Below are 19882 nucleotides of genomic sequence, written 5' to 3'. Positions count from 1 at the left end.
GCCGTTCATTAAATGGGGAATGGATATCGTGGGGCCCTTCCCGGTGGGACGAGGTAACGTACGATTTCTTTTGGTTTTAACTGACTATTTTTCTAAATGGGTAGAAGCAGGAGCATTCGTACAAATATGCAAGCAGGAAGTAATCGCTTTCATATGGAAAAACATTGTATGCCGTTTTGGCCTCCCCAAAGAGATCTGTTGCGACAACAGACCATAATTTATAGGAAAAAAGGTCGCCGAGTTCTTTGACAAATGGCACATCAAAAGAATACTTTCAACACCGTATCACCCCGCGGGTAACAGACAAGCGGAATCCTCCAACAAGTCCATACTGAACATCATGAAAAAGAAGCTTGAAAACGCCAAGGACTATGGTCGAAAATATTACCGGAGGTACTCTAGGCCTACCGAACAACGCCAAAGACGAGCACAGGAGAAACGCCATACTTGCTAGTCTATGGGACTGATGCAGTAATGTCGGTCGAAGTCGAAGAGCCAAGCCTAAGATAATCCCACGAAAGCGGACCCCAAAATGATGACAGCAGAATGTAGGAACTCGATAAAGTCGAGGAACGAGGAGATATGGCATACATAAAAATGGTCGCCCAAAAGCAACAAACAGAACACTATTATAACAACAAGGCAAAAATCAGGCCACTCAAAGTTAGGGACTATGTTCTTAAAGCTAAAACACAAGCAAGCAAAGATCCGCGAGAAGGCAAACTAGGTACAAACTGGGACGGCCCCTACAAAATCACAGCAACAGCGAAAAAGGGGTCATTCCAGCTGGAAACGATGGAAGGAAAGCAACTACCAAACAAGTGGAATATTACACACCTCAAATACTTCAATTTCTAAAGGGATGATGCCCCCTAAATCATACTCTTTTTTTCTCACTTGAGTTTTATCCCAATCGGGTTTTCTCGATGAGGTTTTTAACAAGACGATGATGGAGACACTTCGTGAGTGAAGTTCAAAAAGACGAAATCATGGGTCGACTAATTCATTGCTAGACCTCTCAAAGCCTTTCAAGGACGACCAATAAAGGGACTAGATAAACTGGGACTGCGATACCAGCCAATGCCTGGAAAATATGTAAATTTCTCCAAGTGTATGAGCAAAATACAAATATATGAAAATTTTCCTATCCTCTCCAAGCGATGGTTACATTCGACCTCGTTCGAATTACCATATTTACGGCCCTCGGCCATCAAATTTATTAAGGTTACGTTTGACCTCGTTCGAATTAACACCTATACGGCCCTCTGCCATAAAATTTATTAAGGTTATATTCGACCTCGTTCGAATTAACACCTATACGGCCCTCGGTCATAAAATTTATTAAGGTTATATTCGACCTCATTCGAATTAACACCTATACGGCCCTCAGCCATAAAATTTATTAAGGTTATATTCGACCTCGCTCGAATTAACACCTATACGACCCTCGACCATCAAATTTATTAAGTTTATATTTGACCTCGTTCGAATTAACACCTATACAGCCCTCGGCCATAAAATTTATTAAGGTTACATTCGACCTCGTTCGAATTAACGCCCAAACGGCCCTCGGCCATAATATTTGCTAAAGTTACATTCGACTTTGTTCGAATCAACACCTCTACGGTCCATGACCAAAGCCAAACATAGGCTATACTCGACCTCGTTCGGCCTACTTAAGCAAAGTTATTATGACTAAGACAACAAAGCAACAAAATCAAAGGCTCAGGTACGAGCAACAAAACTAGAATTTCATACTTAGAATATTCTTTTTACAAAGGTTCAAAGAGGCGCCCACAAAAATACATGCACAAATCTGCAACTAAACAAAATGAAGAAAAAATAACTTATCGCCGCCTGATCCAGCAACATCATCAGCTTAATCGCCAAAGCTATCTCCATCTACACCTCCGCCACCACCGTCGCCATCGGGATATTCATCCTCATACCAAGCGTCATCTTCAATCCGATCCACGCCCGCATCTTCCTCATCATCACCGGCCTCTGGTGTAGCGGGGCTATAGCCGCAAGCAAACCAAGCTTTACGCACCTTGACACGAGCATCCTCGAAGACGGCCTCTGAGATGGATCTTGCCCTCATCAGGTATCTGAATATATCGAACTGCGCCTCGGCGTGAATCCATTCTTCGTATAAATCTCGAGGGACATCGGGAAACTCATAAACATGAGAAGAAGATGGTCGAGCCAGCAATTGAGCCTTCTCTTCCTCCAAAGCAACGACTTGATCACTAAGGCCAAAAGCCTCATTTTCCAACTCTCCAATTTGCTCATCAAGCCGCTCTTCTTCGATCCTAGCCGTCTCCAAATCATTCTCCCGTTCGGAACGAAGGACGCGAACGATGATCTCCAAAGCCTCTGCCTTCCTCGCAGCCCCCGACCAAGCAGACTCTGCCTTTTCAAGATTCGCCGCCTTCTCAGAAACCTCACCACTCAAAGTTGCCACTTTATATTCACACTCATCGATCTAGACACGCAATGAGACCACCTGGGCTTGAAGATCGCCGCACTGGGCTTCAACCCCCCTACTGACTTCCAGTTCCTCCTCTTTATCCCTTAGCAGTTAGCACCCCCTCAAGGACACTACATTTTTTGATGACCCTAACTAGCTCGTCATCCTTTTCCTTGAGCTCGTCTATAAGAGATCAAAAATTTCCACCTTTGCCAAATCGTCTACAGATCTCGCGGTACTTACCACGGTACTCGCGATATTTTCTCTCCATCTTCTAAAAAATGACCTTTCGCCTCTCCTCTCTTCGGGCACTCTCAATTTCCAAGATAATAGTCTAAAAGAGAACAAAAAAGAGAGAAATTTAAAAATAGAACAGACTTTGAAAGGTAAAATAAGAAGACCAAAAAGCTTACCCTCAGAGTGAGGCCAGCTATACTCCTCTATAAGGTAGCATCTTTCAGCTTTTTAAGGGTTTTATCCTCTACATCGGAATAGAGAGGACCAAGGAAAGGGACAACATGCTTTGTATTGACCAGCAAGTCTCGATCCATGGGGATCGCAATAGTCCGCGTGGACCCTTCCAACTTTACGTCTAGTCGAGTAAACCATCCCCCATCATCCTTACCTCATCGACATCCACATCGGAGCTTGTCTCATAGCCCTCCTCGACTACACTTTTCCCTTTGATGTCGTCTATGGAAGAACCCTCGGTCGGTCGCGAGGCTGATAGCTCATCCCGCCGCAAGTTATCGGCTTCCATTATTACTTCGGGAAGGAACATATCCACTGTGGCCTCAGTCGAAGACGGGATCACAGGCGATAACTCAGCGTCAGCTTTAGGTTCTATAGTCGCCTTCTTTGGGTACCAAGGATATCCGTCGCCGGATCCACTGCACGGGAAACCCCCTCGCCAACATCCACTGACCTCCTCTTACGGGGAATCAAGTTCATTGTTCGGCGATGACTCCTCCTCGTCGTCCACAAGATGAATCAAAGGGGAATAGGACGGTGTGGAAGCAGCAATAGAAGAGCAAACTGAGGCAGATGACCGAGCAAGCCTAGTTGTGGCCACAACAGGAACAGACTCCAAAGAAGCAGCTTTTCTTTTGTGAAACGCAGGAGGAGGAGCCTTCGGCCTCGTCGAGGACCCTCGTACTGAAAAAAAGAAACTAAGTTATACAGTGAATCATGACGTTCAAGAAATCATGCGGTCAAAGGAGAAATAAAAACAACCGACGAACTTACCAGTGAAGGAAAAGGCAGGCCCAAATCTCTTGAGAAAACCCGGCCACTCACGAATCCCCACCGTATGAGGCAGAATCCGTCCAACCCAGTCAGAGATGTTCCCAACCAAAGGAGGAGGCACAACCCTATCTGGACAAGGAAAGGAATACGTTTGAATATTTTTTACAACTACAAACAGATAAATTAAATACATTTTGAAAAAGACAGGTACTTACAACCACGGTTCCAGGTCTCTGGAAAGTCGTTCACGTTGGTGACTACGTCCTCGGTCTTGACAAAGAAGTAGTTGAGCCAAAACTATCGGTTCGCTTTGTCATCCATCTTCACCACCAAACATTTACCTCCTTGGTGGCGAATATGCAACATCGTCCTCATGTACAAGCTAGGGGCGAAGAGATGCATCAGGTGGCAGAGTGAGATCTCTACCCCAGCAAGTTTGGCAAATTTCGGGAGCATCGTGATTCACTTGTAAATATACGAAGAGAGTTGAGCCGGGCAGATACCATAGTAGCGGCAAAACTCCTCCGCCAATGGGAGGAGAGGGAGAGTATAACCGACCTGGAAAGGATAAGCATAAAGCGTACAATATCCTGGATGATGGATTTGCACCACGTCACGTCTTGCCGAGATCAAATCAACATGAGAAGGGATATTAAATTTTGTTCTATGTTCAGCCAGATCGGCCTCCCCATCACTGACTCATTTCATGCTCAGTTTTGGGCGCCTTCGAGAAATCGGACCTCGCCTTCTCACTGCGAGGAACTATTTCCTCTACTATTGGAAAATTCTCTTCCTCAACGCCCACAGAAGCCCTATCGGCGTGATGAGGTACAAGCATCGCCAAAAGGGTAGGATCAGTTGGCATGCCAGAAATGGAAGACACTTTAGTCATATTGATTGAAGGAAGATACACAAACAAAGGAATGTTAGAAACAACAAAAATCAACCAGAACCAGTAGGGAATTTCAAATGATGAAGGAAGGAGAAGATGCAGAATATTTTAAGGCAAGAGTTTTCGTAAAGATTGGAACATTACCCACACACCCCTATTTATAACAATTCAGGCACCGAAACCAAGGAATTAATTTTAGCATCGTAACCAAAGCGGCAGGATAAGTCAAGAGACGCGCGTGAAACGAAGCGACACATTGGAAAACCGCATCATAATGACGTCTGTCACCATGACATCATCTTCGCATGACACATATGTCACGACCCAAACTAACCCCTGTCGTGATGGCGCCTATCGTGGAACTAGGCAAGCCGACTCATTTCCAAAACAAACCGATATTTTCATTTCAAAGATAATTCCAATGTTATTTAACATAAAAACCTTAGTGAAGAAGTTCCAATCAAAATAAAAGTGCGGAAGGAAAAGCCCGACATCGGGGTGTCACTAGTCATGAACATCTACTACAATCTGTCTAACAATATCAAGACTAACTCAGCCTGGAAAAATAGCTAAATACAACTAGAGGAAGATAAGAGGGAGAAGAGTAGGGGCTGCGATCGCCAAACAGCTACCTTGCTATCTCCAAGAAAATCTGCAACCAGAACAATCAATAACCACTACTGTGTCCAGCTACACCTGAATCTGCACACAAGGTGCATGGAGTAACGTGAGTACGCCAACTCAGTAAGTAACAACAATAAATAAAGACTGAGCAGTAGTGACGAGCAATAAAGTATATAACATTCATATCGGGAAATCTCAGTAAAATACCACATGCTTTTAAAATCAAGATTTGAATCAAACATCTCGTTTAACCCAGTTCCAGTAAAAATTATTTAAAGATATTTTTCAACAGTTTTCAGACAGAGGAAAAATGCAAAGGTGAGCAAAATGATGAAATCATAAACAGCCCCTCGGGCAAAACATCACTCATATACAGCCCCTCGGGCAAACCTCGCAGTCACTCGTGCCACTCGGGCATACCTCACAATCACTCTTGCCACTCGGGCATACCTCACAATCACACATGCCTCCTAGTCACTCAGCACTCGGCACTTACACTCAGTAGGTACCTGCGCTCACTGGGGGTGTGTACAGACTCCGGAGGGGCTCCTTCAGCCCAAGCGCTATAATCTGCACCGACAACTCACGTGCTGCACGGACAACTCACGTGCTATAATAATAAAGTATGCTGCAGGCGGGCAGCCCCAATCCACACGCATCCTCACAATCAGGCCATCGGCCGTACTCAGTCATAAATCTCTCAAGCCACTCGGGCATTTCAGTAAAACAGGGCATTCAGCCCAAAATATTTATATGCATCAAAATAGAGTCGTAAAACTAAGTTATGCGGTAAACAAGTATAAACATGACTGAGTATAGATTTTCAATCGAAAATAATGAGAGGATAGTAAGAAAAAGCCCCTAAGGGTCCAAACAGCACTGGCGCAAGGCCCAAACATGGCATTCAGCCCAATTTACAGAAATTCTTTCTAAAACATATAAGTATCATATAGTTTCAACAAAGTATGCAACTTTATAGTTGCTACGGGACGGACCAGTCACAATTTCCAATAGTGCCCGCCCACATGCCCATCACCTAGCATGTGCGTCACTAAAAATAGTAGAATGATACAAAATTCGGGGTTTCGTACCCTCAGGACTAGATTTACAATCGTTACTTACCTCAAACCGGTCAAAACTCTACCCCGCAATACTCTTGCCTCTAGACTCGGCCTCCAAATGTTTCGAATCTATTCACAATCAATACAATACCATCAATACGCGCTAATGGAATGAATTCCACAAGAAAAGCTACAAAATTAGACCAAAATCCGAAATTTGCTCAAACCCACCCCCGGGCCCACATCTCAAAATCCGACAAAATTCACAAAACTAGAAAGCTTATTCACTCACGAACCTAACCATACCATCATCAAAATCCGATATTGTTTGATCCTTCAAATCCTTAAATTACTCTCCAAAAATTTCAAGCCCTAACCCCTCATTTTTACTAATTACAATGATTAAATAACGAAAAATCACCATATATACGAGTATTAGGGCTCAAGCAACTTACCTCACTAATAGCCCTTGAATCACCCTTCAAAAATCCCTCCAAAAGCTCCAAAAATCGACTTGAAAATGGTGGAAATGAGCCAAATTCGCAAAGGGTTCTATTTATGCTTTCTGCCCAGGTTTTTCGCACCTGCGGAAACTTTCACGCTTCTGCGCCACCGCACCTGCGGAAAAATCCATCCCAGGTGCGGAACTCACTTAGGAGCCCAGCTTCCGCATCTGCGGCCCAAAACCTCGCGCCTGCGAAGGCGCACCTACGCGTTTCCTCCGCTTCTGCGAAGCCTGCCCAGCATCCCCCTTTCCGCATCTGTGCCCCAGGTTTCGCACCTGCGGGCTTGCAGATGCAACCTCCAACTCGCACCTGCGCAACCTGCCTAGCCCAGCATTGCCCGCACCTGCGCACTCCCCACGCGCACTAGCGGCCTCGCACCTGCGACTCTTTCTTCCGCAGGTGCGAAAATAGCAGTAGCAGCAACTTCAACTGCATTTTTCCATCTTCGACAAATCCGTTAACCACCCGGAATCACCCCGAGGCCCTCGGGACCTCAACCAAAAATACCAACAACTCATATATCAACATACCAACTTAGTCGAACCTTCAAATCACTCAAAACAACATCAAATCATCAAATTACCCTGGGATTCAAGCCTAAGAACTTCTAAATTTTCAAATTCTGCAACCGATGCCGAAACCAGCCAAACCACGTCCGAATGACCTCAAATTTTGCACACACATCACAAATGACACTACGAACCTACTCCAACTTCCGAAATTCCATTCCGACCCTGATATCAAATTTTCCATTGCCGACCGAAATTGCCAAATTTCTAATTTCGCCAATTTAAGCCTAATTCTACCACGGACCTCCAAATCACATTTCGGACGCACTCCTAAGTCTAAAATTACCTAACAGAGCTAACGGAACCATCAGAATTCAAATCCGAGATCATTTATACATAGGTCAACATCCGGTTGACTTTCCCAACTTAAGTTTCTACTTAAGAGACTAAGTGTCTCAATTCACTCTGAAACCACTCCGGTCCCGAACCAACTAACCCGATATAACATAATATAGTTGAATAACATAAAAAGAAATAGAAATGGGGAAAACGGGGCTATAACTCTCGAAATGACCGGCCGGGTCGTTACAACATACCCTGAGGATGTAATTCATAAAGAGGCATGTATCCATCTCACCCCGACCATCATGACTCACTCACATCGCCTAAACATGTCAATTACCTTACACACTATCCGCTCAACAAGCCCACCTGAAGTCGGCCTCGATAAATGGAGGGACTAACTGTATGGGTCAAAATCTGATCTGAAATATTTATGGTAATGCAATAGTAAGGAAAGAGTCAGCCGAGGTCGACCAGGGAGTAGTGATTTTCAAGACGGGGACAATAACAGCGGCTGCAGTCGACCTCCGTCAATAGAGTGACAACGACTAGTTTTCGAAATAAGATTTTAAAGAGAATATTCTCTTTAAAGTTATAGTGGCCATTGATACCATTGGAGTTTGCCGGGGGACATATTTCCCATAAATAGGAAAGAAAAATAAGAAAATAGGATATACGAAAAAACTCTCTCTTTCTCTCTCTTTAAAAAACGACAAAATACTCTTTAATCAAGAGATTGGTCATTGTTTTCGCTAGATCCGATAACTGCTGATACAGATCCTAGATGTGCCTATTATTTATGATTATCAGAAAAAAATATTTTTATTCAATCTGTCTTTTATTGGGTGAATCATTCCTAGTACATGTTTAAGTATCATTTATTGGTATTTATAATCATTTATATCCTATTCGCATTTTGAAGTTCGCATCTGAAAATATTATCATTAACTAGATTTAACCTGCTATTACATAAATTAATTAGCTCAACCGAAAATTGTATTTTTGGTCGAACAACCCTCCAAAATAATAGTATACTATTAGTTACAACAACAACAACAACAACAACAACAACAACAACCCAGTAAAATTTCACTAATGGGGTCTGGGGAGGGTAGTGTGTACGCAGACCTTACCCCTACCCCGAAGGAGTAGAGATGTTATTTCCGAAAGACCCTCGGCTCAAAAAAAAATAAAAAGACAAAATGACAAAATGACAAAAAGGAAACAATATTAGTATCACAACAACAATCATAGGATAAATAGGAACACCATGAAATCCAGAAGAAAGATGCAAAGCAAAGGGAGACAATATTAGTAAATATTAGTATCACCACAACAATCATAAGAAAAAATAAGAACACCATGAAATCTAGAAGAAAGATGCAAAGCAAAAGCGATAGCTAGTAAATAGGGCATGCATTGAAAAGCGAAATAGTAAGCCACAACATTGCCAATAGCTATCTTAGACAAAAACCCTACATGGCTAGTCCCACAATAGTACGAAGTAAGGCACGACTCAACTGCCTCCTAACCTACAACCCTAATACTCGACCTCCACATCTTCCTATCAAGTGTCATGTCCTCGGAAATCTGGAGCCTCGCCATATCCTGCCTGATCACCTCTCCCCAATGCTTTTTAGGTCGCCCTCTACCTCTTCTCGTGCCATCCACAACCAGTTGCTCACACCTCCGTACCGGAGCATCTGGGCTTCTCCTCTGAACATGTCCGAACCATCTAAGCCTCGCTTCCCGCATCTTGTCATCAATGGGAGCCACATGCACCTTCTCTCGGATATCATTATTCCTAATCTTATCTATCCTAGTGTGCCCGCACATCCACCGCAACATCCTCATTTCTGCCACTTTCATCTTCTGGATATGTGAGTTCTTGACGGGCCAACACTCAGCCCCATACATCATGGCCGGTCTAACCGCCGCTTTATAAAACTTACCTTTGAGTATCGGTGGCATTCTCTTGTCACACAGGACTCCAGATGCTAACCTCCACTTCATCCATCCTACCCCAATACGGTGTGTGACATCCTTGTCGATCTCCCCTCCCCCTGGATAACCGAACCAAGGTACTTGAAGCTGTCTCTACTCGGGATGACCTGCGAATCAAGCCTCACATCCACGCCCTCTTCCCCTGGCTCAGCGCTGAACTTACACTCCAGGTATTCTGTCTTCGTCCTGCTCAGCTTGAAACCCTTAGACTCAAGAGCCTGTCTCCAAACCTCCAGCCTCTCGTTAACACCGGCTCGCGACTCATCAATCAGAACTATATCATCGGCGAATAGCATGCACCATGGCACATCCCCTTGAATATGGTGTGTTAACGCGTCCATCACCAGGGAGAATAAGAACGGACTGAGCGCGGAACCTTGGTGTAACCCCATTACAACCGGAAAATGCTCAGAGTCGCCTCCTACTGTCCTAACCCGAGTCTTAGCCCCATCATACATGTTTTTAATCGCCATAATGTAGGGAACCGACACACCTTTTGCCTCCAGGCATCTCCAGAGAATTTCTCTAGGAACCTTGTCATACACTTTCTCTAGGTCAATAAACACCATGTGCAGATCCTTCTTCCTCTCTCTGTATAGTTCCACCAACCTTCTAACAAGGTGTATAGCTTCTGTAGTCGAACGACCCAGCATGAACCCGAACTGGTTGTCGGATACAGACACTGTCATCCTCACCCTCGCTTCAATCACCCTCCCCCACACTTTCATGGTATGACTCAGTAATTTGATACCCCTATAATTGTTACAACTTTGAATATCACCTTTGTTCTTATACAATGGAACCACCGTACTTCACCTCCACTCATCCGGCATCCTCTTCCCCTTAAAAATGATATTAAACAACCTAGTCAACCACTCCAAAACTGCTCTCCCCACACACTTCCAAAATTCCACCGGAATCTCGTCTGGCCCGGTCGCTCTGCCCCTACTCATCTTATGCATAGCTCCCACGACCTCCTCAACCTCGATACGCCTGCAGTACCCAAAGTCACGGTGACTCTCGGAATGCTCCAATTCCCCTAACACAATATCCCGATCCCCTTCTTCATTCAGAAGTTTATGAAAGTAAGTCTGCCATCTCCTCTTAATCTGGGCATCTTCCATCAATACTCTACCATCTTCGTCCTTGATGCATCTCACTTGGTCCAAATCCCGAGCCTTCCTCTCTCTCAACTTGGCCAGCCGGAATAACTTCTTTTCCCCACCTTTTTTCCCCAGTTCCTCGTACATACGACCATAAGGCGCAGTCTTAGCCTCTGTGACCGCCAACTTAGCCTCCTTCTTAGCTGCCTTATACCTCTCCATGCATACTCGCCTCTCCTCTTCACCTATGCTCCCCACTAACTTCAAGTACGCCGCCTTCTTTGCTTCCACTTTACCTTGGACCACTTCATTCCACCACCAGTCTCCTTTGTACCCATCAGATACGCCCGTCGAGACCCCTAACACCTCTCTCGCTGCCTCCCTAATATAGTCTGCTGTCGTTGACCACATAGTGCTCGCGTCACCACTACTCCTCCAAGCTCCCATAGCCGACAACCGCCCCTCCAACGCTTGGGCTTTATCCTTAGTTAAGGCTCCCCACCTGATTCTCAGTCTTCCTCGAGTAGACTTTTTCCTCCTCTTTAATATAATACCAACGTCCATCACCAAGAGCCTATGCTACGTCGCGAGTATCTCATCCGGAATCACCTTGCAATCCTTGCACAACCCTCTGTCACACCTCCTGAGGAGGAGATAGTCAAGTTGGGTCTTCGCCACCGCATTTTGAAAAGTAACCAAATGACCCTCCCTCTTCTGAAATCTAGAGTTCGCAATCACCAACCCAAAAGCCTTAGCGAAGTCCAACAACGATGTATCTCCTCCGTTCCTCTCCCCAAAACCGAAGCCTCCATGCACCTCGCCATAACCACCTGCAGTCGACCCAATATGCCCATTGAAATCCCCTCCTATGAATAGCTTCTCAGCAGGCGGAGCCTGGCGCACTATCTCATCTAACTCTTCCCAGAAGCGCCGTTTAACCTCCTCATCTAGGCCCACATGCGGCGCATAGGCACTAACGATGTTTAGGGTGCACTCTCCAACCACCAACTTAATAATCATCATTCTATCATTCACTCGTCTAACCTCAACTACAGACTCTCTAAGTTCCCTATCCACCAAGATGCCCACTCCATTCTTACCTTTCTGGACTCCTGAGTACCAAAGTTTATATCCGTCCACGTCCCTCGCCCTCGACCCTACCCACCTTGTCTCCTGGACACACGCTATATTGACCCTCCTCTTCTGGAAGATCTTCACCAACTCTATAGATTTACCCGTCAATGTACCTACGTTCCATGATCCAATTCTCAACCTACAGACACCCTTATTCCCTTTACCTCCCTTGCCTCCCGCCCCACCCCCTAAACCCTGCCCTACCTCCCGCCCCACCCCCCATTCCCCCCGAGGACATGACCTCACTCGATCATCCCAGACCACAGCCACTATACCTACGGCAGAGTAAGGGGAATCACTATCACACAAGGCAACAGACCAAAGCAAAAGAATACAAATTGCAACAACAGGCACACTAATACGGTAAATAAACTAGTACGAGGTAAGATGCCCGCAATTTAACTCATACAACAAAGGGAAATTGGAAAACGGGAGGTACCAACTCCCGCGAGCAGAATAGAAAATTCAAAGCAAGAACAATAGAACCTGAAGTCACTACGAGTGCCGAGAAAGGTGTTGTCCACAACAGCTATGTTTTGAAAGTTCCCGCCAGCTTTGCCCGCTTTGCTCGAGGCTCGCCGGAAAATTATCTCAGCCGCCACCGTCGCTAGGCTAGATCAGTGCACCACAGAATAGGGGGACAGGGGTGGAAGAGACGGGGTATAGGGGAGAGAAACAAAGGAGAAGAAGAAAAGGGAAATAAAAAAAAAAAAAAAAAAAAAAAAAGGGGAGGGGGCAGATCTGAAAAGCAGAAAAGGGGGGAGGGGAGTAAGGGGGAAGAAGAAGAACGCAAGAGAGAGGAAAAGAAGACAGGGGTGGGGTGGGTGGTGGTGGGCTGGGGTGAGGTGGGGTCTTACCTGACAAAGCGCTTATAACTGTACCACCAACGCGAATAAACTGTCCAGGAGATTGAATGAGACGAAGGAAATTGGAACAGGAGTTGAATGCGAATATGAGTTACTCAAAGCAAAACAGTGAATTTTTGAGTATACTATTAGTTAATTATTAAATTATGAGTGATTTTTTGTTATAATTTATACTCCGTATATAATATAATTATTTTATATATGATGTGATTGTATAATTAAACAACGAACTCCTGCCTGCTGGCACCTACCAAATCTTAGCGGGTCTTTTAGGAAAAGCATTCTATCCCTCAAAATCTCAGCTTTGAGAAATTCCAATGGCTTCTCAAACCCTAATTCTCCGAAATCCAAATCTTCCTTCCCCCCTTCACAACAACATCACTATCCTCTCCCCTCGTTCATCCCTTATCTACTCAAAACCCAGAACCATTTCCCTATTCTCACGCCCAAATTCACTCAAAAAATTCACAATTTCCGCATCATCCGCAACTGTATCCACAAAGTCAAGTATAGCTTCCCCCTTAATCACTCGCTCAACGCGCACAATTACAACCTTGGCAGCTGTCACTTTAGCAATCTCAAAGCTAGTTTTGCAGAAAATCTCCAATTTGGGCTGTAATGGATTGGGCCAATCACTGGTTTACTCTGCTGGGCCTATGTTTTTTGCTGCCCTTAAGAATCAGCCCACAACCGGAGCATTGAATACCCCTTTCACTGTGGTTGCAGCTGGAATGGCGAAATGGCTTGATATATACAGTGGGGTTTTGATGGTTAGGGTTTTGCTTAGTTGGTTTCCTAATATACCTTGGGACAGGCAGCCATTATCAGCTATTAGGGACCTTTGTGATCCTTATTTGAATCTTTTCAGGAATATAATACCCCCAATTTTTGATACATTGGATGTGAGCCCACTTTTGGCTTTTGCAGTGTTGGGTACGCTTGGTTCGATTCTTAATAGCAGCAGGGGAGCATACTGAGGCAAATTGGTAATAGCGAATTACAATTATTATCTTTGAGATATTTGGTCTTTTAGTACGTGTGTATTAGATTTTGAGGGTTCATTGGTATTGTAGTGGTAATGTATCATTAGAGAAATTTTAGTACAACTCAAATATTATTTTTCTGGATGTATACTTGAATGAATAGCTAATTAATGGGTTGAGAATAAAGTGGATGTTTGCCTTTGAAACTTTTTTTTTAATACTACATTGTCCTAGTAAGACAAGTGATCATGTTCTTGCCATCTAAATTTATGTATTATTTGGGGGCTAAAGTTCCAAGGCTAATGCTAGTAATGTTATTTTTTGGGGGGGATGTCAAAAGGGCTAAGCTAAGGAGGATGAGTAAAGTGAACGCCTTTCTTTGAATATTAGCAAAATCCTCGTAATTAGGTGTGTTGATCAAAGAAAGAACCTATGATCTCATTTCAAGTAATGTTGATTGATCAAGTCGGTGTGTCAAATAGAAATTAACTTCAAAACCATGATAGTGTTTAGATGAATTTTGAGCTTACATTTGATAAATTCTTTTTCAACATGCATGACCCTATTATTATAGCTTCTTTTTTATGCGATTCAATTTTCCTTTTAAGCTCTGTTTGCTCTATATGATTGAATTGCAAGATCGAGTAATATGCGGAGCAAGAGAGTAGTTGCTCTTATTCTATGCCCCTTCACTTTTTTTATGAATCTCTAAGATCCTCGGAAACAGTCTCTCTACCTTCCCAATGCAAGGGAAAGGTCTGCGTACACACTACCCTCCCTAGACCCAACTCGTGGGACTGTACTGGGTATGTTGTTGTTGTTGTTGTCGTCGTCTTAGTGTTGTTGATCAGGGGTCACTATGGTGTTCCTATTTGCAAGGACTTAGCACTTCTAGTTCACTACATTGGGCTGCCTTGATGTGGGCAACTGACACGGATAGTATCATACTAATCATAGCATGCTTACCCTTAGGCATTTTAATTGTGCAAGAGTGACTTTGTTTCTTTGTTGTTGCTTGATGCACTGTTCACTTTCAAGTGCACAATTATGTGTTAATGCCCTATAGTTACCACTCCGTTATCCTGCAAAATGATGCACATTCTTTTTGCTAGTATGATTTTTATAAAACTGCAATAAGTGTTCCCCAAGGTGCTTCCTTGAATACAAACATTTTCACTTGGCGTCATTTGTGATTTTTTTCTGGATTCTCATGTGTGCTGATGTTCTCTAAATGTAAATGGTTATTGTCTTCTTGATGTGGTATATTAGTTGCACAGACTTTACTTATATAAGAAGATACTGTAAAAGAGTTTATATTACAAATGTAGTTTACCAGCTATAAAAGGCAACTTACCATCTTTTTGCAGGTTACCAATCTAAGATTGCTATAGAAAGTTAATCGTAAATGGCCATTAGGTGTCCTAACCATATAAAAATTCTTTGACACTGTCAGTGTATATGAAAGTTAAACTTTAGTGGCAATATGTTGTGCTTCAGTTATGAGTACTGGAAGGATCAGCAATGGAAACCATAGGAATTGGAAAACAATGCATAGCCTTCTAAAATGTCAGATATAGTTAGCCCTTGCATAATTTCTTCATTTTATATTTTGAGCACAAAATAAACTTGTTCTGTATTTGGAATCTCAAATAAGGCAGTCGTTCACAACGATGAAGTATTCAAGCATTCCAATTTGGGTGTGTAACATTCTACTTTAAATGATTCTCCGTATGCAATTGAATTGTTGCATGTTTTCAGACCAAGAAAATATGCTCTTTTTGTGAACAGTTGATGATCAAAAATTTGATGCTACTTGTGTACTGTTTTTTCAGATCTTATTGCACTTAGAGGCGGAGCCAGGATTTTAACTTTATGAGTTATGAATTTAAGATCGCGGGCAATTATATGGGTTCTGAATTTAGTATTTTTTGCATATTTAATGAAATTTTTAATACAAATACACTATTTGAGCAAAAGCTACTGGGTTCGGTCAAACCATACTCGGGCTTCTAGCTCCGCCCTTGATTGCACTATCTTCTCCAAAAAGCCCCCGTCTGAAACGGGTGAAATTCAAAAATAGCCAAGTTTACAAGTGGTAATTGAAAAATAGCCACAGTTTCAAAAGTAATCGAAATTTAGTCATTTTTCATGTAAAGATGAATCTGAACGAAAATACTATTCAAAATCCGAAAAATATTTTAGCATAATATATTGGAGTTCGAAGTTTTTACATGTGAACTTCCAGCATATACTAGAACTTCATCATAATATACTGGAGTTCCAGCATAATATGCTGGAAGTTCATACTCCAGTATATTATGCTGGAACTTTCCGTGTGCTGGAGTTCCAGCATAATATACTGGAAGTTCATACAGAGGTGCACCAATTTTCAATATATTATGCTGGAACTTTCCGTATTGCAGCAAAATAGTGGCTATTTTTTAATGATTTTGCAAATACTGACTGTTTTTCAATTACCAGTCCGAAAACTGGCTAACTCGTGACTTTTTTACGTCTGAAACTGATTATTAGGGTGAATTCAGTTTAAAAGTTCTCTACCTCAGCGAACATTTACGCCGTGCAGCAATTGCAGATTTGATGCTTATCTTCCTTTTTATGTCCTCTCCTTTTTAACTTCAAAATTTTGGTCACCAATGAGGTACTTTTTGCGTCTGTATGCCCATTATTAATTGTCTAATTGATCAAACTTATTGAAGTTTGAATATATTGAATTGTTATTAAGATGGAACTAAATGTAGATTTAACCCAAAACACATGAATGCTAACTGCAATATACCTACGGCCAAGTGTTCATCTTATTATTTATATTTATCTTTTTTTTTTCAATATACAACTTATACCACGTCAAATAACAAGCTATTATGTTAAATTTAAGTTGCAACAAAGGAAAAGTACTGTACTAGTTATCCAAGGCTAACAGTGACTTCTAGCACAAAAATTAACGCATATCCAAAATGAATGTCTGAAATCCAATGGAAGCAAAAATACTAAGGGGTCGTTTGGTTGGGAAACAAGTTATTCCAAGATTAATTATTCTCGGATTAATAATAAAAATAAATTATAATCTCGGAATTAGTACGATAATTTTTATCCCAATTAAATGTGGGATAAACTCATCTCAAATTTAATATCGGATTAATTATTCCTTATCCCCATTAGCAAATTAGTCTTAAGCGAAGGAATGAATCGATTTAAGCTCAAGTAAGGAGAAACACTTTTGTACCAAGTAGGCCTTGGACTATACATTCTTTTAAAGCAGGGTACTTCAGTCCAAATACTCATACAACTTTTGCTTTCAAAATCATTTTTAAAATTTTTGTTTCTGGACGAAAGTTAATAAGATCATTTACGATCTTGCAAATCCCTCTCTTTCTTTCTCTAATTTTTGTTGACCAAATTCTGCAAATATTCTAAGCTTGTTTTCTTATCCAGCCAACTAAATTACTCAGATCTCATAATATGCACTACACTTTTAACTCTGTGCACTTTTTTCCCTGGTCAGGAACTTGACAAAAAGTTTACAACTTGGAAATTAGTTTCCTTAAATCACGTTTCCAATTATACATAAAAAGCGTGAGATAGACAGTTTTAAAAAAAAATAGTTCTCCATTAAACATTTAAATATTAGCTAAAAATGAAGACATCAGAAGGGGAAAAAAGGAAAATAATAGAAAAATAAATACATGTGATAAAGTCCTTTTTTATGACTTTTTTATTATAAGGTCACTTAGACAAGTACAAATTGATATAATAACAACTAATTATAAAATATTGTGGATGTTTCAATGGCCATTTAATTTTGCAAAATGTCAAAAAATAACATGATTTAAGTGAAAAACATAAACAGAACCAAAAGCAATATTTGTGCCCTAATTCAAAATTGGAATTACAGTCTAATGAGTGTAACTTTGACTTGTTTATTTAGTTGTGGGTCCTAATTCCTCGAAAACGTAAAAATAGCACGGGCTAGTCAGTTTTCGGGTCGGTAATTGAAAAATAGCCAGCGTTTGCAAAGTCATTGAAAAATAGCCATTATTTTGCTGCAACACGGAAAGTTCCAGGATAATATACTGGAGACTGATGCACCTGTGTATGAACTTCCAGCATATTATACTGGAACTCCAGCACACGGAAAGTCCCAGCATAATATACTAGAGATTGAAGCACATGTGTATGGACTTCCAGCATATTATGCTGGAACTCTAGTATATTATGATGGAGTTCCAGTATAAATTCTATTTTGCTGTATTTCAAATAACGGGTTCCGCCAAGAGGTAGTGGAGAGATTTTATGTTGACCAGCCAGTTAGAGGTAGGGGTCAGACAGCTAGAGGTGGAGGTCAGACCGTTAGAGGTGGAGGCCAGCCACTTAAAGGCCGTCCCAGAGATGTAGCTCCTAGTGGTGGGGCCCAACCCCGATTTTATGCTTTTCCAGCTAGGCCTGAGGCCGAGCCATCCGATGCTACTGTTTTAAAAGGATTTTTCGGGGCGAGCCCCAGGGCGGCCCTGGGGCAACGGTGTAAGGCAAAAGTCTCAAAAGGCGTGCGCCCAGCAATTTGGGGCATACGCCCGGGCGTTCGAGGCGTATTTTTTTAGTGAGGAGTAAGCCCCAAAGACTTTTTCAAATTAAAATAAAATTTGTTGAATAAGTCTTTCATATAATACTCAAATTCTCAAAAATCAATTTGGTAATTACTCAAAAGGTTTAAAAACGAACTCAAAAGTATTAAATTTAAAAGTCAAGACCTTTTTTATTAATTGAAGCCCTAATTCATGATCTTTCCCAATTTTTTATCTTGTCCGCTAGTCTGCTAATATCTCCCAAAAACAACGAATATATTTTTTTTTTTCAAATACAAAGAGAACTACATTCTCCTTCGTAGCAGCAAGTTCAAAGTTCAAATTGCAGGTTAATCATATTTTTTGTTCCTCCATATAGAAAACTTTATTCTTTTAGACTCAAATTACTTGTGTTTGTAAGTAACGTATAATAAATTATTTTGATTAGTTTTTTGTGGGGATGGAGCACGCGCGCGCATGTGCGCGCGCGCACACACACACACACACACACTATATATATATATATACACACACTTCACATATTTATAGTTTTCTTCAATTTTTATGCAATTTTACCTGTTTATAAATATTTACTGTCATTATATTATTTTATAAGATATTAAAAATTAAATACTTATGGGGCTTATGCCCCGTGCCTCGGGGCTAGCATATGTAAAACGCCTCTCCTTACGCCCACGCCTTTTAAAACACTGGCCGTGATCATAGGTATTGTTCCAGTTTGCCAGAGAGATGCTTTAGTTCTTTGATCCAGGATCTACTTATTCCTATGTGTCCTCCTAAAATATATGGAATTCCATCATAATATACTGGAGTTCCAACATAATATACTGGAACTCCAGTATATTATACTTGAAGTTCACATGTAAAAAATTCGAACTCTAGTATATTATGCTAGAATATTTTTCGAATTTTGAATAATGTCTTCATTCAGATTTATCTTTATATGAAAAATGGCTAAATTTTGATTACTTTTGAAACTGTGGCTATTTTTCAATTACCACTTGTAAATCTGGCTATTTTTGAATTTCACCCCTCTAAAACACTCACATCCTATATAGCCTGTTGGGTCCACCTGCAAAAATCAGTTTATTTTGATAATTGTTTGGGAAAACTACCAGCTATGTCCATTTATAAGTAGCTCATTACAAAAATTGGCCAATTTATAAAATATTACTAATATTAGCCAATTAGCTATTTGTAGCATAAAATGTCAAAATGTTTGCTTTCTTTTGAGTGAGTGCTATTAGAATAGATTTGGTACATCTTAAGGAGCTTGAATCTCAGTTTTGGGATGATTTGGTGAAGTTTTGAGGTGGTTTGAATTGAAAATTCGAAGTAAAAACTGAACATGAAAAAAAATGACATGTGTATCACACGGTGTATCATTTGTGTATCACATATGTATCATATATATATCAATTGTATATCACATATATATCCATGTATACCTGTGTGTGAGATACATGCATGATACATGTGTCGCACAAGAATTTTTTGAACTCGATTTAATTACGAATTTTGATACAAAACCAGTCCAAATCA

The 19882-nt window shown here is 41.5% G+C and overlaps 1 protein-coding gene across 1 annotated transcript; it reads left to right on the top strand.

Moving 5' to 3' along the window:
* The first annotated feature begins 12817 nt into the window (after positions 1–12817).
* LOC104085478 (ylmG homolog protein 1-2, chloroplastic-like) lies at positions 12818–13945 on the top strand. The gene has a single exon (XM_009589521.4). It carries the CDS (start codon positions 13074–13076, stop codon positions 13731–13733), a length of 660 nt encoding a protein of 219 aa, XP_009587816.1. The 5' UTR covers positions 12818–13073; the 3' UTR covers positions 13734–13945.
* The last annotated feature ends 5937 nt before the right edge of the window (positions 13946–19882 follow it).

Source organism: Nicotiana tomentosiformis, chromosome 6, assembly GCF_000390325.3.
Source record: "Nicotiana tomentosiformis chromosome 6, ASM39032v3, whole genome shotgun sequence".
NCBI lineage: Eukaryota > Viridiplantae > Streptophyta > Magnoliopsida > Solanales > Solanaceae > Nicotiana > Nicotiana tomentosiformis.
The sequence above is the reverse complement of the archived record's forward strand: the minus strand, read 5'-3'. Positions and strand labels throughout refer to the sequence as shown.